Source organism: Rana temporaria, chromosome 3 (genome assembly GCF_905171775.1).
Source record: "Rana temporaria chromosome 3, aRanTem1.1, whole genome shotgun sequence".
In the NCBI taxonomy this organism is placed as follows: Eukaryota; Metazoa; Chordata; class Amphibia; order Anura; family Ranidae; genus Rana; species Rana temporaria.
The window spans coordinates 382,262,042-382,279,348 of record NC_053491.1 but is presented as its reverse complement, the minus strand read 5'-3'; the positions used below and the strand labels follow the sequence as shown (position 1 = coordinate 382,279,348).

Sequence of the window (17,307 nt, the reverse complement as noted above, 5' to 3'; positions counted from 1 at the left end):
ATGGCCGAAAGCCGCCTGATAAAAAGGTCCGGGACTTGTTTTGGGCTTCAGGCGTTTCGGCGTTCGGCGTGGAGATGTGAACCATCTCCATAGCCGACAATGTAAACTCACCCCTCCAGAGTATCAGGGGCTGCTGCGGCGTCGCGCTTCAGGCGTATATACGCCTAGGTGTGAATGGGCACTAAGAGAAATAGGCAGCCTGCCTGCCAACGGTTCACTTCAATCTGAAGTCACAATTATTATCAATATATTCACAGGGAATAAGATATCCCCGTGTATTTCAACCAAGGTTCCCAAATTTCATGGAAAAGAGTAGATTTATCTAACACGGAACAGATCCTCTTTTCTTGTTCCATAATCCATGTAACTTTTCTCTTCATATACAAAATGGAAACAGTTGTTTTTTTCCATGCAGCTGCGATAGTGATTCTGGCACCTGTCATAATGAACAGGATGAGCTGTCTGGTAACCTTGGAAATCTGAGGTAACATTCCATTAAGTAAAGCAATTGTAGGAGACTGATGTAAGTTACAGCCCGTGACTCGTCTGACGTTATTAAACACCTTATTCCAGTATCCCCCTATTTTGGGACATTCCCACCAAATATGTATCATAGATCTCATAGATCTTTTTTTATGCCTTTACATCTTTGTAAACTGTTATGCTACTTTTTTGTGTTTTTAGTAAGGACATACTGTGTTTCTGAGGAGTACTTGTGTCATTTTTCTTTTGAAAATAGGGATGTTTTTTCAGTGAGAAAATGTTTGTAATGGGCTCAGCTAATAGCTATAAATTCACTTTGTGTATGCCAAATGCCTTTGCAAACCAAGATATTACCTTGTAAAAGTAGTGGTGACCTCATTGCTGTGCTTTACATGGCCATATAAGATGTGTGAGAAGGGCCTAGCAGGTTCACATAATTAGTCTACACTACACAGAAAACTACAGGAGGGGGCAGATACAAGACCAGTCAACCTGCACAAGAAGAGAGAATAGCAATGACTGGTCTTTACCACAGGACGCCCCTTGCACAGGTAATGTTTCACACTAGATCTTGGGCGTGCGCAGGGGTGTTCTTGTTGTGCCTGGACACACCCTAATCTGGAGTCGGCAACCTGTCAATCGCAATCTGCCCGCCGATCATGGGCAGGTGATGGGTAGACCATAATCTTTCCTTGCATCTCCTGGAAACTGGACAGAAAGGGAAGCATTTACTGGGTCTGATCTAAATTTTATTCCTGTAGCCACTGAAATTCTGCTTCTCCCTCCTCTCTGCCGCCAGCATTTAGCGGCTGGAAGAGGGAAATGCAGTGAATTGGTATCCTTATAACCCCCCCCCCCCCCCTCCATCATCCCTGTTCCTCTTCTTTAAGATCAGTCACTTCCTATGTTCGTTCAGAACTGACTGAATCATAGTAAACTGTTTTCTATGCCTCATTTTGTGAATGAACAGAAAGCCACTTGGCACAAAGTACTTCGTGTTCATTCACTGTCCACTGCAGAGAAAGGCACTGGGGAATCGCTGTCCTCGGTCCCTTTCTCTGTCTCAAAAGTGAGACATCATCTGTTTAAACCCCTGATTTTTCGTCAAAGCCTCCCAATGGGACCTATAGATAAAAAAAAAAAAAAAAACCTGGCATCGTCCACCAATGCCCTACTGATTGACACCATCCACTGCACTGTTTAGCTTTTTACATTTTGAAATGTTTGTGTACATTTTATTTATAAGAGTGTGTGTATATATAATATATGCATTTTCGCTTTGGGGTACACCCTCCTAATCCAGTAGGCTGCGCACACCTATGCCCTTGATTACTACACACATCTGGAAAAAAAATAAAGCGGAGGTCCACATAGACACGCTACTTAAAATACAATAAAAAACATTAGTAGAAAAAAAAAATTTGTTTACTTACCAGAAATGGCTATTAGGCAGATCGTCCTAATCTGCCACATCCTATTCCATGGCAGTCTTCATTCTTCTTCTCCTCGCCATGTCTTCTGGGAAATTTGGGTGCACCCATGTGTCCCAGAAGACAGCTGGTCATTCGCAAAGCGCCGCGTGACTTGCGCATGCGCAGTAGGAAACAAGCAGTGAAGCCGCAAGGCTCCACTGTCTGTTTCCCTAGTGAGGATGGCGGCTCCGGCACATTATACGATTAGCGGGTGGGGGTGGCGACATCGCAGGCACCCTGGACAGGTAAGTGTCCTTATTAAAAGTCAGCAACTACAGGGTCTGTAGCTGCTGACTTTAAAAAAAAAAATTTACGGCTGGAACACCGCTTTAAGAATAAACCTACAGACCCTATCCTGTTTGTAACTTGGAGACTGCCTGTAGTTTAAACATCACAAATGCATCAACAATTCATCAAAATATATACAAAATGGTGTCAAACTTGGTTCACGTGCAAAGAATTCTAAAATTTCTGTGCATACCCAATGTCCCAATCAGCATAAAGTCCAGTGTGTCAGAAAATATGCCTAAACATATTGGGGACAAAACACCACTGGATGTTCCCACTCCTTTTCACAATTTTCACCATCCTACTGTTATGCTCACCCCAATATAAGACCTCTGTAAATGCAAAGGGTCAAAAATGCTCAAATACGCACATGGTTCCTAGGCTTAAATAGCACTCCAGGTTCTTTGTTCCACCACTTTTTCTTCTTTCTTCTTTCTTCTTCTTCCCAGCGTATTCCACCTAAAAGGAGCACTGTCCCCCAGTCAAAAACACAAAGGCAGGTAGGATCTAATGCTTGAAGGGGTTATACCCCAAGGGCAGCTGCAGGTATCACCCCAGTACTGTTGTGTTTTTTTTTTTTAGAGTGGGAGGGGACTTCCGCCGCTCTTCCCGCCCCACCCGGAGACCCAATCCACGATCCGGCACTTTCGCCAGTTATGCTGGACTGAAACAAAGCCAGAAACTGCTTCGTTCCAGTATCCTATATAAAAACAGGCTACGTCACAATGTCGCTTCCGGTTTACTCGGCTGCCAATGGTGCGAAAAAAAAAAGACAGTTTTCAGAATCGCCGTTTTTGTCAATCTGAATACTTTGAAGTGCAAAGGAGGGATTTGGTGTCTTTTAGACCTCCATTCCCTCCATAAAGAGTACCTGTTGCAACCTATTACTGTCACAAGGGATGTTAACATTTCTTGTGACAGCAATAAAAGTGATCCAAATTTTTGTCAAGTGACGATGTAAACATTTTTCAAGTGCCCCCTGTCCCTGTGAGCTTGCACAGCAAAGAAACCGCATGCACAAGTCGCGCCTGCGTATGTTAAGTGTTTAAATCACACATGTAAGGTATCGCCACGATTGTTAGAGTGAGAGCAATAATTCTAGCAAAAATAACTAGTCTAACCTGGCAACCATTAAAAAAATATATATATAAAATGTTTGGGGGTTCTAAGTAATTTTTGAGCAAAAACTACTGATTTTTACTTGTAAGCAACAAATGTCAGAAATAGGCTTAGTTTCTACTTATTTATAGCATCACTGATTATTCATAGACCCAGGATTATAGGCTGGTACCTGGCAAAGCTTCTGAGGACATTCCCCCTGGGCATCCCACTTGAGTCCTGCATTTTTTTTTTTTTTTTGCTAGTGTCCCTATGGAGAAATCACTCTTAAGTTAAATATTTTACCTTTGAGATTATTCAATCACCACTTCAATGTCTTTTAATATAACCATAGAAGCAGTGTATCGAGAGCTGTGTATTCTTGATAAAGCCTTGGCAGTCATACCCAGATGCCACACCATGGAAACGGTCTGTAATGCTGCTGCAGGCGCTGGATCCTGCTTGGGCATTAATCGCTCCTAGGGCGTGGTCCAACCCTCTGGAACCCAGACTCTGAAGATGCCTCTGGGGGTATGTCCACCATGACGAGTGAAGCTTGGACCTGATTTAGGGACATGTAAGACAGGGTACCCTCTTTCTGACCATTACTGTAGTCCCACAGCAAGTATTCTACAGAATATATCCATTGTTTATTTTACACTATTTATGTGTATCCTGAATAGTATGCATTGCGATGTAAAAAATATTAAGAAACCATTAATGTATTTGGAATATATGTATTCTCTATAATACAGTTCAGTACATAACATAGGGTTAAAACATATATGGGATATAGAATAATGGGTCTGTTTGGCTAGGGTACAAAAAAAAGGGGGGGGGGCATACAATATGGAAATGTGATACAACTGTAGAGTAGCTTGGGTTACAGAGACAATATAGGCAAGGACGTCACCATATAATATAGTCATATACTTGGGAAAGGAGATATAAAAGTGGGTTAACAAAGTAACAGTTATAAAGTATGACATTCTGGTGTCCAGTAAATCCATTTTTCATTAAAGATATGCATGCTGTCAAAGTGTGGTAGAATTCTACTGACAAGTGCATACCATATAGGTTCTAAGTATTTACATTTCCAAAAAAAGGGAGATGGTTGCCTACTTCGGGGCAACCTCTAAAACAGTCTGGGGAAGCTGTGGGGTAAAAGGAGTGAATTTTGTCTGGGGTCATATACCATCTAGTGAGAAGTTTTAATGAGGAGCAGCACGGTTGCATTTACGTAGGTTCTCAATCCTATCAGACCATTGGTCAACAGTAAAGGAGCAATCTAGTTCAACTTCCCAATGCAACATCGGACCAGACTTTTCAGGTTGATGAAGACTATTAAGGTTGTTGTATAGTTGGGAAATCAGGCCTTTGTCTCTAGAGGAGGATATGCATATGTGTTCAAATAAATTGCCCGTGGGGTTGATGGAAATAGAGTAGTGTGCTGCAATAGAAGTCATGAATTAGGGAGTATTGAGGGAAATCTGAGGGGGGATGGTTAATTTTAGCTTGTAGTGAGTTAAATGTAAGTGATTTTAAAGTGGTGAGATCATTATTGATCCAGTTATAAAATAGGGTCCTATCTAGGAATGCAGGGGGGAATCTGGGGTCGCCAAGGTATGAGGCCAACGGAGGGGTTTGAGAGGAGAGTTAATAGACATCTTTAATTCTGTTCCATAGTTGCAAAAGATGGGCAACTATTGAATTCCGTTTGGGAAGAGTGTGATGTGGCTTTGTTTGACCACATAATGCCTTTTAGGTTTAATGGTAAAATAGAGGTGGACTCGATTCTTAGCCAAGGAATATTGGTGTCTGAGGAAAACCATTGGGCTAATTGTACAAGTCTGGCAGCTAGAAAGTAGAGCCAGAGGTTCGGAAGTCCCAGTCCGCCACTATGTTGTGTTCTATGAATGAGAGAGTAACTACATCTGGGTTTTTTATCGTTCCAAATGAATCTGTTAATTTCACGTTGGAGAGCTTCTAAATGAGTTTTGGGGACATGGATAGGTAGTGCTCTGAAGTAGTAGAGTAACTTGGGGAGGATGGTCATCTTAAAGGCGCATATCCTACTTAGGTAAGAGATATGATAAGATGACCATACTTTTATCAGTGAGCTAATATGAGAGAATAAGGGGAGATAATTTGTTTTGTATAATAGGTTATGTGAGGCTATAATATAGATTCTGAGGTATTTAAGTGAGTGAGGGGACCATATGAAATTAAAGTCTTTTTTCAATAGTGATAGTAGATCAGGGGGGACAGTAAATGGGCAGAATAGAACATTTGTTTTTGTTGATAAATAGACCAGAGAGTTTGTGGAATGAATGAAGTTCTGAGAGGAGATTAGGGATTGAAGTAAGTGGGTCTGTTAAAAACAAGAGGGCATCATCAGCATATAAACTAATATTTAAAGTGGTGGGGGTCTCTGCAGTAGCCGTGAATGTTGGTATTTAGTCTAATGGCATGTGCAAGGGGTTCAAGGCCTAGAGCAAAAAGGAGGGGGGAAAGGGAAAGCCCTGCCTAGTTCCTCTGCTCAGGGGGAAGAAGTCTGAATTGCTACCTGGGATCCTGATTCTGATTTTAGGGAGATGGTAGAGGGCATTAAATCCATGTATACATTTTTCAGAGATGACAAATTTAGGTAGAAGGTGATTTAGATAAGACCAGTTAACACTGTTGAAGGCCTTGTGAATGTCAAGGCTAAGTAGACATAAGGGGTGGGAGTGAAGGTTGGCATCTCTGTTATCTACCATTTGTCTACCAGGGATAAAACCTGTCTGGTCTATATGGATTAGGGAAGAGATAACCGAGGCTAACCTGTCTACTAGTAATCTACCAAAAAGCTTAAGGTCATTGTTGAAGAAATTGGGCGGAAATTGTGAGGTAATGTGTGATCTTTTTGAGGTTTGGGTATTAAGGACAAGTTGGCCAGCAACATGTCGCAAAACCATATTTTAACACCGGTCTCAGCATTTTGATTCTAGCGGTCACTGTCCTCTGACAACTAACTGCTTTAATACAGCCATCGCTGTCCCGGACTCAAAGGCACCAGGCCCTTCTCCAACCCTCCTTTTCTATCTAAGGCAGATTACAATGTGCTTGCTCTAGGACAGTGTTTCCCAACTCCAGTCCTCAAGGCACACCAACAGGTCATGTTTTCAGGATTTCCCTCAGATGAAACGGCTGTGGTAGTTACTAAGGCAGTGAAACTGATCAAATCACCTGTGCAAAATAATGGAAAGCCTGAAAACATGACCTGTTGGTGTGCCTTGAGGACTGGAGTTGGGAAACACTGCTTTAGGAGATTAGAAGGGAGACTGGAGGCAGGTTCAAAGGATTGTGTTAAAAGCTGTTCATGGAATGAAAAAACCCAATGGGGGGGGGGGGGATTTGTCCTATCAAAAATGCCTGAACAAGTACCACCAAAGTCCAAAATTTGTTTTGGAATCCGCAAGGTCAGTTATTGCCTCTCTAAGACAAGGGAAATGCCTGGCATCTGAAAGGCATAGTACACAGGGGCCGAATGTCAGGCGACATCGGCCGGTTCAATAGAAACTGACAGACATCTGGTTTGTGTGTACTGCAGCAGGTCCGACAGAAGCTGGCCTTTTGGTCGGCTCCTGTTGAAGGTGCACGACCGAAAAAGGTCTGTCGATCGTGTTCTTGAGGGGGGGCCTTCCCCCCTGTCAGAACACAATAGCACAGCAGGAGAAATCTCTGTACTAACATTGCATAGTTAATAGGGTTGTCCCGATACTAGTATCGGTATCGAGACCGATACAGAGCATTTGCGTGAGTACTTGTACTCGGGCAAATGCTCCCGATGCCTGATCCGATACCTGGGAGAGAGAGGCAGCGTGTAATGCCTGTGTCCCTGTATAATGCTCAGACGGCGGCCATCCAGTGTACAAAAGCCGCGCCTCCTCCTTGTCTGTGATAGGGGAACACTCCCAGAAAGTGAGTTAGTGTTCTGCCTATCACGGACACCCTCTCATCCTCATCCCATGGACGAGGATGTCTGTGATAGGTGGAACACTAACTCACTGATGGGAAACAGAGTTCCCCTATCACAGACGAGGAGGAGGCGCGGCTTTTGTACACTGGATGGCCACCGTCTGAGCATTATACAGGGACACGGGCATTACAATTGGCGTCATTGAGAAGGGAATTGCGGTCTTTGGCCTGGCAGACTCTTTGAGGTAAAATGAGAGAGGTTTAGTGGGCTGAGCGCTAAAAATTTCCATCCAATCCAAGTGTTGTGTCATGTGCTTTCTATAGATTCTTTTTTATGAAATTCTTTTTAGATTTTACATGAAAAGCCTAAATGTGGCCAATCAGAGACGTGATAACATTTACTTTCCAGCTATTTGTTGGATGAACAAATAATCTATCTGTCTGTCTGTCTATCCTTTATTGTAATTTAAACCACATTCTACAGTTATGGAAGTGGATGTCTGTCAGTGCCAGCCATCAATGCGTCACTGTCACATGACTTTAAAAAAAGAATCGGTATCGCCGAGTACTTGGGGGGGAAAAAAAGGATCGGTACTTGTACTCGGTCTTATAAAAATGGTATAGGGACAACCCTAATAGTTACAATTCTGTATCATATCGTTTTATTAGGACAGTTGTAAATATTCAGGCTTAAATTTAATGTACACCTATAATACCATCCATTTTTAAACCACCCCTTCACAAAATCATCATGCAAATAAAAATTTCCAATATAAATAAGAAGCTGCACTAAATCCTGCAATCATGAATAATCATATGGTAAATGATGTGGCATGAAAACAATTAAACATCCAGTGAATAAAATATGAGCAAAATATATCATAAAAATATCAATCCTATGAATGTGGTATAATGAAATGGGTGCAAAATCCAGTTTTAGGTGAACATAAAGTCCTTTCAATAATAAACAAGTGTCCGCAACGTACAAAAAGGTGTATAACTAACGTTGCTTGATGAAATCCACCACCAAGCACCAACAATTGGCATACACTTCTTACCAGATGGCGTGGACCATAAATTATTATGGTCATAAAAACACAAAATAACCCTGCATCCGAGAGAGGCTGTGGCTGCTCAGCAGCAGCTCCAAATGGATCGGGGGAAAAAAAAATGAACAAGCATAGTGAAGCCTGCTAACATTTTAAGTCCTTTTATTTAAAATATGTAAGAAGTACCTTCGATAGGTGGTAAACAGACAAGTCAAAAACCAGCAGACTGTCAGCTCATGAGAAAGAACGTTATGGGTAACGGCTAAGCAAGGGTGATGTCTTCATTAACGGCCAATTCGGATGCGTTTTCGTCATTGATGCCTTCTTCCCAGGGGCAGGGGCAGGCCAAACGTCAAAAAAAAAAAAAAGGTTCATTCAAATAATTTTTGACTTTGAGACCCAGTGACCTTGTCACTTTGTCTGCTGCTCTTTTGCTCTAAGGTTAGTTGGAGAGGCTGGCAAGTTTCCATAAACATCGCATTTACTGCTCTCTGCCTAGGGCCTTTATTGAAGAGCATTATAATAAAGAACACACCTACCTGCTCACCGCTGTGTTCTGGAAACTTTAGTTGTGCAGTCCCCTGATTGGTTGCTTGGGCATGAACATCTAAGGGATATAATGCTCAGGAACAAAATGGTTTACTGGCAGAGAGGGTGAATAGCTATAAGACGCATACAACAGTACAGAACAGGAGATGCAAGTTTTCTGGCGAAGGGAACGGCTGGAGTTCAGCTTTAATTAACTTTAGGTAAACGTGGTTTTTGATTTTTATTATAATTCTGTGTTTTCTTTATCGTACATCACGGGACACAGAGCAGCATAGCCATTACATATGGTTATATAGTGTACCTTCAGGTGATGGACACTGGCACTCTCCGACAGGAAGTTCCCTCCCTATATAACCCCCACCCATAGTGGGAGTACCTCAGTTTTTTCGCCAGTGTCTTAGGTGTTGGTGCACGTTGAAGGTTGTGCCTGCAGTTTGTCCTTGGGACCAGGGCCAGCCGACCGGATCCGTCCAAGGTGCTTCATAGCCAAAGTGGACGGTACCCGGGCCCCAATTCGTGGATGGGGTTTTGCCTATAATGCCTCTCCTTGGAGGGCTGGACTCTGGGTTCCAGGACTGGGTTTTTTAACCTATGAATACCTGCTGCCAGTAGTGCTGTATAGGTCCAGGTGTGTGGTGTTCCTGACTTGGACCCCGGTCCCTGAAGGTCTATGACCATACCCACGGTGAAGGGGGAAGATTGGGCCTCTTGCATGAGCAATACCCTGCGGCGTGGAAAGGTAAGCGGGGGGCCTACGGAACTTGGTTTGTCAGTGGGCTCCCCACAGGGGACTCTGGGGAAAAGCCTTTTTTATGCCTCTGTGCATGGGCTAAAAGAGAAACCACAAAGTCTGCATGACTGGATGGCTCAAACACCCAGGTATACTGTTCCTCTGGCTGGGCTAATAGACTGCTGCTGCTGCTACAAGGTGTTTTGCTCCATGAAATGTAAAAGGGAGCATGTCAGGTTTAAATTACTTACTTCCTGATGTCTGTGTGTCTCCAGCAGCTCCCGGGCTCCTCTCCCCACATGGATTCTGCTTCCTGAGAGCGGCGTCGGGAGCGCGCGCGCGCGCGCGTGCGCGCGCACTGTTATAGGCGCCGACGCTGCGTGGAGGGGCGGGGGACGCCCAGGGAGTTCCCTCCCCTCTGTACATCAGAGGGAAAAACTCTATTTAGCCTGTCAGTTTGCTGAAGGCTGTGAAGGGACACGGAGCAGCGATGCTGAGCTGAGCAGGATAGGTTTGCCTATGTTATGCTGACACAGTGACACCTAGTGGCCGTTTTTTTTTTTTTTTTTTTTTTTGTACACACCTTGCTAAAGAGCTGTTTAAGCTCATATTTTCTCTGAAAAGCCGGTGTACTAAGTAGCAGTCAGAGTACTTAGTATTTGGTACTCTCTTAGCCCAGCATTAAGGGAAGCAATATTAGGATATGATTAAGCCCTTGGGGCTCAATATTGCTATCTCTTGTTAGGTTTTGGGAAGTTTAGTTTCTGTCTAACATTACCCTAGCCTAAATTTTTTTCCTCATTTATTTAAATGTGTGTTTTTCTCCAGCTATTACAGTTAGTTGTATATTAGCGGAGTATCTCAGATTTGTTATTATGGCTCCTAAGGGTGCAGGGAACGCTAAAAATGCTAAAGGTGTTAAAAAGCCGAAGGGTTCCCCATCGGGCTCGGAGGATATTTCCCAGAATCCACCTGCCCCTACCTCCCCGGAGGATCCGGAGGTTGCTGCCCTGGGTGAGCCATCGGGGTTGCTAGGTGCTATGGCGGGCCCTATTCAACCAACTCCTTCCTATGTCACGGAAGAGATGTTAGCCTCCACCTTGGGTGGATTTGAAAAGAGGATGGCCGCTCTTATTACGGCCTCTTTATCCGGGAAGAAGCGGGCTAGGTCCCCGTCTCCCAGGTTTGAATCTCCTGAGGAAGATGTCCTTTCCACTGAGGAATTGGAAGATACAGGAGACCAGGCTGAGGATCATCTGGAACCTGGTGTTCCCGGTCCATCCTTTGTTAAAGGACCTGATATTTCAGGACTGGGTTAAGCCAGACAGGATTTTTTTGCCTCCTAAAAGGTTCGCAGTTATGTACCCTTTAGAGGAGGAGTTTTCAAAAAAATGGGCTGTCCCCACTGTTGACGCAGCCATATCATGTGTCAATAAAGCTTTAACATGTCCAGTGGACAATATTCACATGTTCAAAGATCCTGTGGATAAAAGGCTTGAGACCTTACTAAAGGCATCCTTTTCCACAGCGGGGGCAGTGGTCCAGCCAGCTGTAGCTGCCATTGGCGTCTGCCAGGCTTTAAAAGACCAGGCCAAGCAGGCCCTAAAGGACCTCCCGGCTCAACAGGCTCAGGACTTAGCCGATCTACCTAGAGCCTTATGTTTCGCGGTAGACGCTATCAAGGATTCAATCCAACAGGCGTCCCGCCTATCCCTGTATTTGGTCCACATGAGAAGATTACTTTGGTTAAAGAACTGGTCTGCAGAAACCCCCTGCAAAAAACTCCTTACAGGATTCTCCTTTCAAGGAGAGAGATTGTTTGGAGAAGATCTTGACAAATATATTCAAAAGATCTCTAGTGGTAAGAGCACCCTTTTGCCGGTTAAGAAAAGGTTCCGAGGTCCCTCTTTTAAGCGCCCAACCTCTCCAGTTCCAGGGCCCTCATTCTCTAGGCAGTATCGACGGCCTCCTGGACGCGCAGCTGCAAACAGGCCCCAGGGGCAAGCTGCAGGGAACAAGAGACCGTGGAACCGTAAGCCGGTTAAGGCTGCCCCTAAGGCAGCCTTGTGAAGGGGCGCCCCCACTCTCTCGAGTGGGGGGAAGACTCCGGTTGTTCTCGGAGTTGTGGGGGGCCCAAGTTACCGACCAATGGGTTCTGTCCTCAGTAACTCAGGGGTACAAGCTGGAGTTTCGGGAGTTCCCCCCTCCTCACTTTCAAATGTCAAGACTTCCAGGCGACCCTCAGAGACAGGCATCGCTTCTGTCCGCCCTAGAGCGACTCCTATCTCAAGGAGTGATTATGGAAGTACCAGCAGGGGAGCAAGGACAAGGGTTTTACTCAAACCTCTTCGTTGTCCCGAAGCCAAACGGCAACGTCAGGCCTATTCTGGACCTAAAGTTATTAAACCGCTTTTTAAGAGTCCGGTCTTTTCGAATGGAGTCCATTCGTTCGGTGGTGGCCGCCCTCCAAGGAAAGGAGTTCTTGGCCTCCATCGATATAAAGGACGCATACCTGCACGTTCCGATTTTCCCAGGCCATTACAGGTATCTGCGTTTTGCCCTAAACTATCGGCATTATCAGTTCGTGGCTCTTCCGTTCGGACTAGCCACGGCCCCTCGGGTTTTTACGAAGATCCTGGCCCCCGTATTAGCCATCCTAAGGGAACAGGGCATTCTGATCATGGCCTACCTAGACGATCTTCTGGTAGTCGACCACTCAGCGGCCGGTCTAAATCGGGCAGTGTTGCTAGCAGTAAACTGCCTAGAGTCCCTGGGTTGGGTTCTAAACCGGGACAAATCGGCTTTACAGCCCACAAGAAGGTTGGAGTATCTAGGTCTGATTTTAGATACAAGACAACAACGGATCTTCCTGCCCCAGTCCAGAGTGGACTCGATAAGGGAGTTAATCCACATAGTCCTAAGCAGCACAAGGCCATCTATACGCCTCTGCATGCGCCTGTTGGGAAAGCTAGTGGCCACCTTCGAGGCAGTGCCCTATGCCCAGATCCATTCTCGGAGGCTACAGAGAGCAATTCTCGCGGCCTGGGACAAAAGACTCCAGGCCTTGGATCTTCCCATTTCCCTTCCCTATGCGGTAAGGCAGAGCCTGTGTTGGTGGCTAGTCACAAAAAATCTTCTGAAAGGAAGATCGTTCAATCCCCCCTCATGGAGGATAGTAACCACGGACGCCAGCCTATCAGGTTGGGGTGCAGTCCTAGACGATTTAACCCTACAGGGGAAATGGTCAAGGGCAGAATCAGCCCTACCCATAAATGTCTTAGAGATCCGAGCAGCTCGGTTGGCTCTTTTGGGCTGGACGGAGGTTCTGCAGGGCTCCCCAGTAAGGGTACAATCCGACAATGCCACTGCCGTAGCTTATATAAACCACCAGGGTGGCACCAGGAGTCAGGCAGCCCAAAGGGAGGTAGATCGGATCTTTTCATGGGCAGAAGCCCATGTCCCCTGCATCTCAGCTATCTTTATCCCCGGGGTGGACAATTGGCAAGCGGACTTCCTCAGCCGCCAACAGATGTCCCCAGGGGAGTGGTCCCTCCATCCCGAAGTGTTCCAGGTCATTTGCCGGAAGTGGGGTACTCCGGAGGTGGACATTATGGCGTCCAGATTCAATGCCAAAGTAGCAAACTTTGTCTCTCGAACGAGGGATCCATTGGCCTGCGGGACAGATGCCTTGGTGTGTCCTTGGCATCAGTTTTCGCTAATCTATGCCTTCCCTCCAATACGGATGCTACCCCGTCTTCTTCACAGAATTCAAAGGGAACGCAAGCCAGTGATTCTAGTGGCCCCAGCGTGGCCCCGAAGACCTTGGTACTCCTTGATAAAAAGGATGACCGTAGAGGAGCCTTGGGTCCTCCCTCTACGTCCGGACCTCCTCTCACAAGGGCCATTCTACCACCCTGCCTTACAGGCCCTAAATTTAACGGCCTGGCGGCTGAGTCCCTGATTCTCAGAAACAGAGGCCTTTCAGGGCAGGTCGTTTCTACCCTTATAAACGCAAGAAAACCAGTTTCCAGGTTAATATACTATAGGGTGTGGAAGGCCTATATTACCTGGTGTGAAACCAGGAAATGGGATCCCCGCAAATATACTATTGGGAGAATCCTGGAGTTTTTACAGTTGGGAGTGGAAAAAGGTTTGGCGGTCGGCACAATCAAGGGGCAGGTGTCTGCCTTGTCGGTCTTCTTCCAGAGATCGTTGGCTGCCCATTCCTTAATGAAATCCTTTTTACAAGGTGTTATTCGGGTGAATCCCCCGATTAAAGCTCCCCTGTATCCTTGGGATCTAAATTTGGTTCTATCGGCCTTGCAAAGGCAGCCCTTTGAGCCCTTGTCCGTGATTCCTTTGGTCCTTTTGACTAGGAAACTAGTGTTTCTGGTGGCCATGGCATCCGCCAGAAGGGTGTCGGAGTTGGCAGCCTTGTCATGTAAGGCACCTTATTTATTATTGCATAAGGACAGGGTCGTTTTGCGGCCGCTTCCGTCCTTCCTGCCTAAGGTGGTATCAAATTTTCACCTTAATCAAGATGTGATTCTTCCATCATTTTTTCCAAAGCCTTCTTCTAAGGAAGAGAGGTTACTACATTCCTTGGATGTAGTTAGAGCTGTAAAGATTTACTTGGAAGCTACAGCCCAGATTCGTAAGACGGACGTCTTATTCATTCTGCCGGAAGGGCCCAAGAAGGGCCAGGCAGCGTCTAAGGCCACTATTGCTAAGTGGATTAGGCAGACGATTATTCAGGCCTATGGCCTGAAGGGGAAGAGTCCACCCTTATCGGTTAAGGCTCATTCCACTAGAGCTATAAGTGCCTCTTGGGCAGCGTATCACCAGGTCCCTATGGCTCAGGTCTGCAGGGCAGCAACCTGGTCATCTGTCCACACATTTGCAAAATTTTATCAAATGGACGTTAGGAGGAACGCTGATTCAGCCTTTGGGCAGGCGGGTACTGCGGGCCGCAGTTTAATCTCCTCTTGTCCGGTGGCACCTCTTGTTTGGTTTTTTTCTGGTTGTCTCCCTCCCCTCATGGAGCATTGCTTGGGGACATCCCATATGTAATGGCTATGCTGCTCTGTGTCCCGTGATGTACGATAAAGAAAAAGGGATTTTTATTAACAGCTTACCTGTAAAATCCTTTTCTTGTAGTACATCACGGGACACAGAGCTCCCACCCCCTCTTATGGGGAATTTTGGGATGCATATTGCTTGCTACAAAACTGAGGTACTCCCACTATGGGTGGGGGTTATATAGGGAGGGAACTTCCTGTCGGAGAGTGCCAGTGTCCATCACCTGAAGGTACACTATATAACCATATGTAATGGCTATGCTGCTCTGTGTCCCGTGATGTACTACAAGAAAAGGATTTTACAGGTAAGCTGTTAATAAAAATCCCTTTTTTTGTTTTTGACCCCAGCCCTGAAAGACAGACCATAACATCAGAGCCAGACAATACAGTAGCTGCAGTGATCTAACTCTTCAGCTGGTACCTCTTTTAATGCTGCTGGATTGTCTTTTCTTTTAAGCTGCTTTCTATATTCTCAAAGTGACAGAATCTCCTAAAGTTGACCACCTGTCCTGGCTCACTGAGAATGTCTGCAGACTCGTACATTGCCAACTGGCCTCTAAATAATTGTTATACTTTGACAGTTGTGAGTTTCATTTTGTGTAATTCAATTTTCATATAATGGCACTTGTGGATTCTTTTAACTTTTGTTTGGTGCTGCTTTAGAAGCACATGCCAAATTTAATTCATAGAGATATAGTTGTCTCAATGGAACTTTAGGGCCAGTTCACACCAGATGCAGTTCCGTTCAGTTCCGTGTGCTTTTTTTTCTGCACTAAACATGCATGCACAGTGTTTTCAATGTATTCCAATGGCTCTAGTTCACCCCATGCAGTCAGTTTTCGGTGCAGAAACTGACCATGAACTGACTGCATGGTGTGAACTAGAGCCATTGTAATACATGGAAATTTTGCGCAGAAAAAAAGCTCACGGAACTGTGTCTGGTGTGAACTAGCACTTAACGAATTCAAGTCAGCACCAAGTTGACAAATCCTTTTGGGGTCTTTGCTTGTGATAATTCCCAGAATTTATCATGGAAAACGAGCATGAAAGTATCATCGTATACATTTGTGAATGAAGTCTGTGAGTAACTAATCATTTAACTAATCACGTTTGTGGATTAGCATGAGGTCACAAAGTCTTGTGTTCTTTACATATAGAATTGAAGGGGAATTTTAGTCCATCTGTAGTGGTGTATTTTTTTTTTTTAACATTTTATGCATATTTGAGATCAAGCTCAACTGACCTGCAGATGCCATACGCCCCCAAGATGCATTACTTTACTCAGACTGGTTTCCTAACTTGCTATTTTGCACACGCCTTTTATTTTACTTGAATTCAGATTATTTCTTCACCACTTTTTTTTTTTCCCCTTTTTGTTTTGCATCTTTTCCATTTTTTTTGTATTCCTTTAGACCCAACAGTAATATCACAGATGCCTGGCCGTCATTACAGAGTTCAAGCAGTTCCGCCAACGGTTTAACACTGGAACACGGAAAGTCGCCTCCTTTCTTAGACAATGGCTTAGATACCGACCATTTAACTCCAGACGGTCCCGACTCAGACTTTGGGTAATTGGACTGCCTCTCTTGTGTGGTTCTCTCCCTTTTTTTTCATTTCTTCTAGTTTTGTAACATCCTAGTTTTCTTGGTCGTTTTTCATTTTGTCATATCCCATTCCATAAGGACCATTAAATTTCATTTCATCTTTCATTTCTTTCTTGACTTGCGTAGTACATTCCTACACTTTTATGTAGAGTTTCTTAAAGACTGACTAGAATTTGTGCAACATCAGTGACCTTAAACTGTTTATAGATTGACACAAATTCTTGACGCTCCCTTCCACTTTATCTTCATCTACTGTCTTGCTTCGGTTTAAAAGGAGCAGAAACTAACATTCTTCTTTTTCTTTTTTTTTGTTTGTCTTTTAGCCTAACCTATTCTTGCAGTTTTAATTTTTGTGTAGTCTTAATCTTTCAGACAGTGTCTGCCAAAAACATTTCTGTTTCTACAATACTGCTGCTTTAAACCCCCTGTTTTTCACAAATTTTTAGGCTGTTTTGGGATACCGCTGAGCATAATGTTTCCAAATTTGGCAGGGTCATAGAGGACGACACAAGGTATGTAGATATGACTCATTAGGCTAAACCGTTCTTTTTTGACAAAAGATGGGGTTTCAGAAACCTTTTAGAAATTTAGTTGTAGTTGAAACAAGTGATTAATTTGGCGGTTTAATTCCAGTTTTGGTCTTTTACCTTTTATAATGGTGTTATAACTTCTCTTTCAGTAATTCTTACCTTTTCCAAATCTTAAAATTAAGTGAACCTTTGTCTCATTTGATAAGCAAGACTAACCGTCATTGGTGTTTAATTGTCATGTTAGTCTGGTACTTTCAGGTATTCAGATCTTTGTTATATTTTGGGTTTTTATCTCCAACTGTTGCAAGTTGTGATTCTAAAAACCAATCGGTTTACTTTCTTTTGACCTCTGTTTACAAATTTTTGGACATTTTACACACATGCTGTTTTGCTTTTGGTTTGCCCTCTTCCATCTTTAGTTAATCATATTGGTGTCTGTGTCAGCATTTGTAGCGCTGGCCATAGA

General features: G+C 44.4%; 1 protein-coding gene across 7 annotated transcripts in view; it reads left to right on the top strand.

Moving 5' to 3' along the window:
• CNOT4 (CCR4-NOT transcription complex subunit 4) overlaps window positions 1-17,307 on the top strand; it is a 161,949-nt gene that overhangs the window by 77,036 nt on the left and 67,606 nt on the right. For 2 of the 7 annotated variants that reach the window (XM_040345668.1, XM_040345670.1), the window contains exons 8-10: window positions 416-484; window positions 16,120-16,275; window positions 16,758-16,823. The exons of 2 other annotated variants lie outside the window; for them this stretch is intronic. In XM_040345668.1, coding sequence (XP_040201602.1) covers window positions 416-484; window positions 16,120-16,275; window positions 16,758-16,823 — 291 coding nt within the window. The remainder of the gene's footprint in view (window positions 1-415; window positions 485-16,119; window positions 16,276-16,757; window positions 16,824-17,307) is intronic. 3 more of the 7 variants (XM_040345669.1, XM_040345671.1, XM_040345672.1) reach the window with 3 other exon arrangements.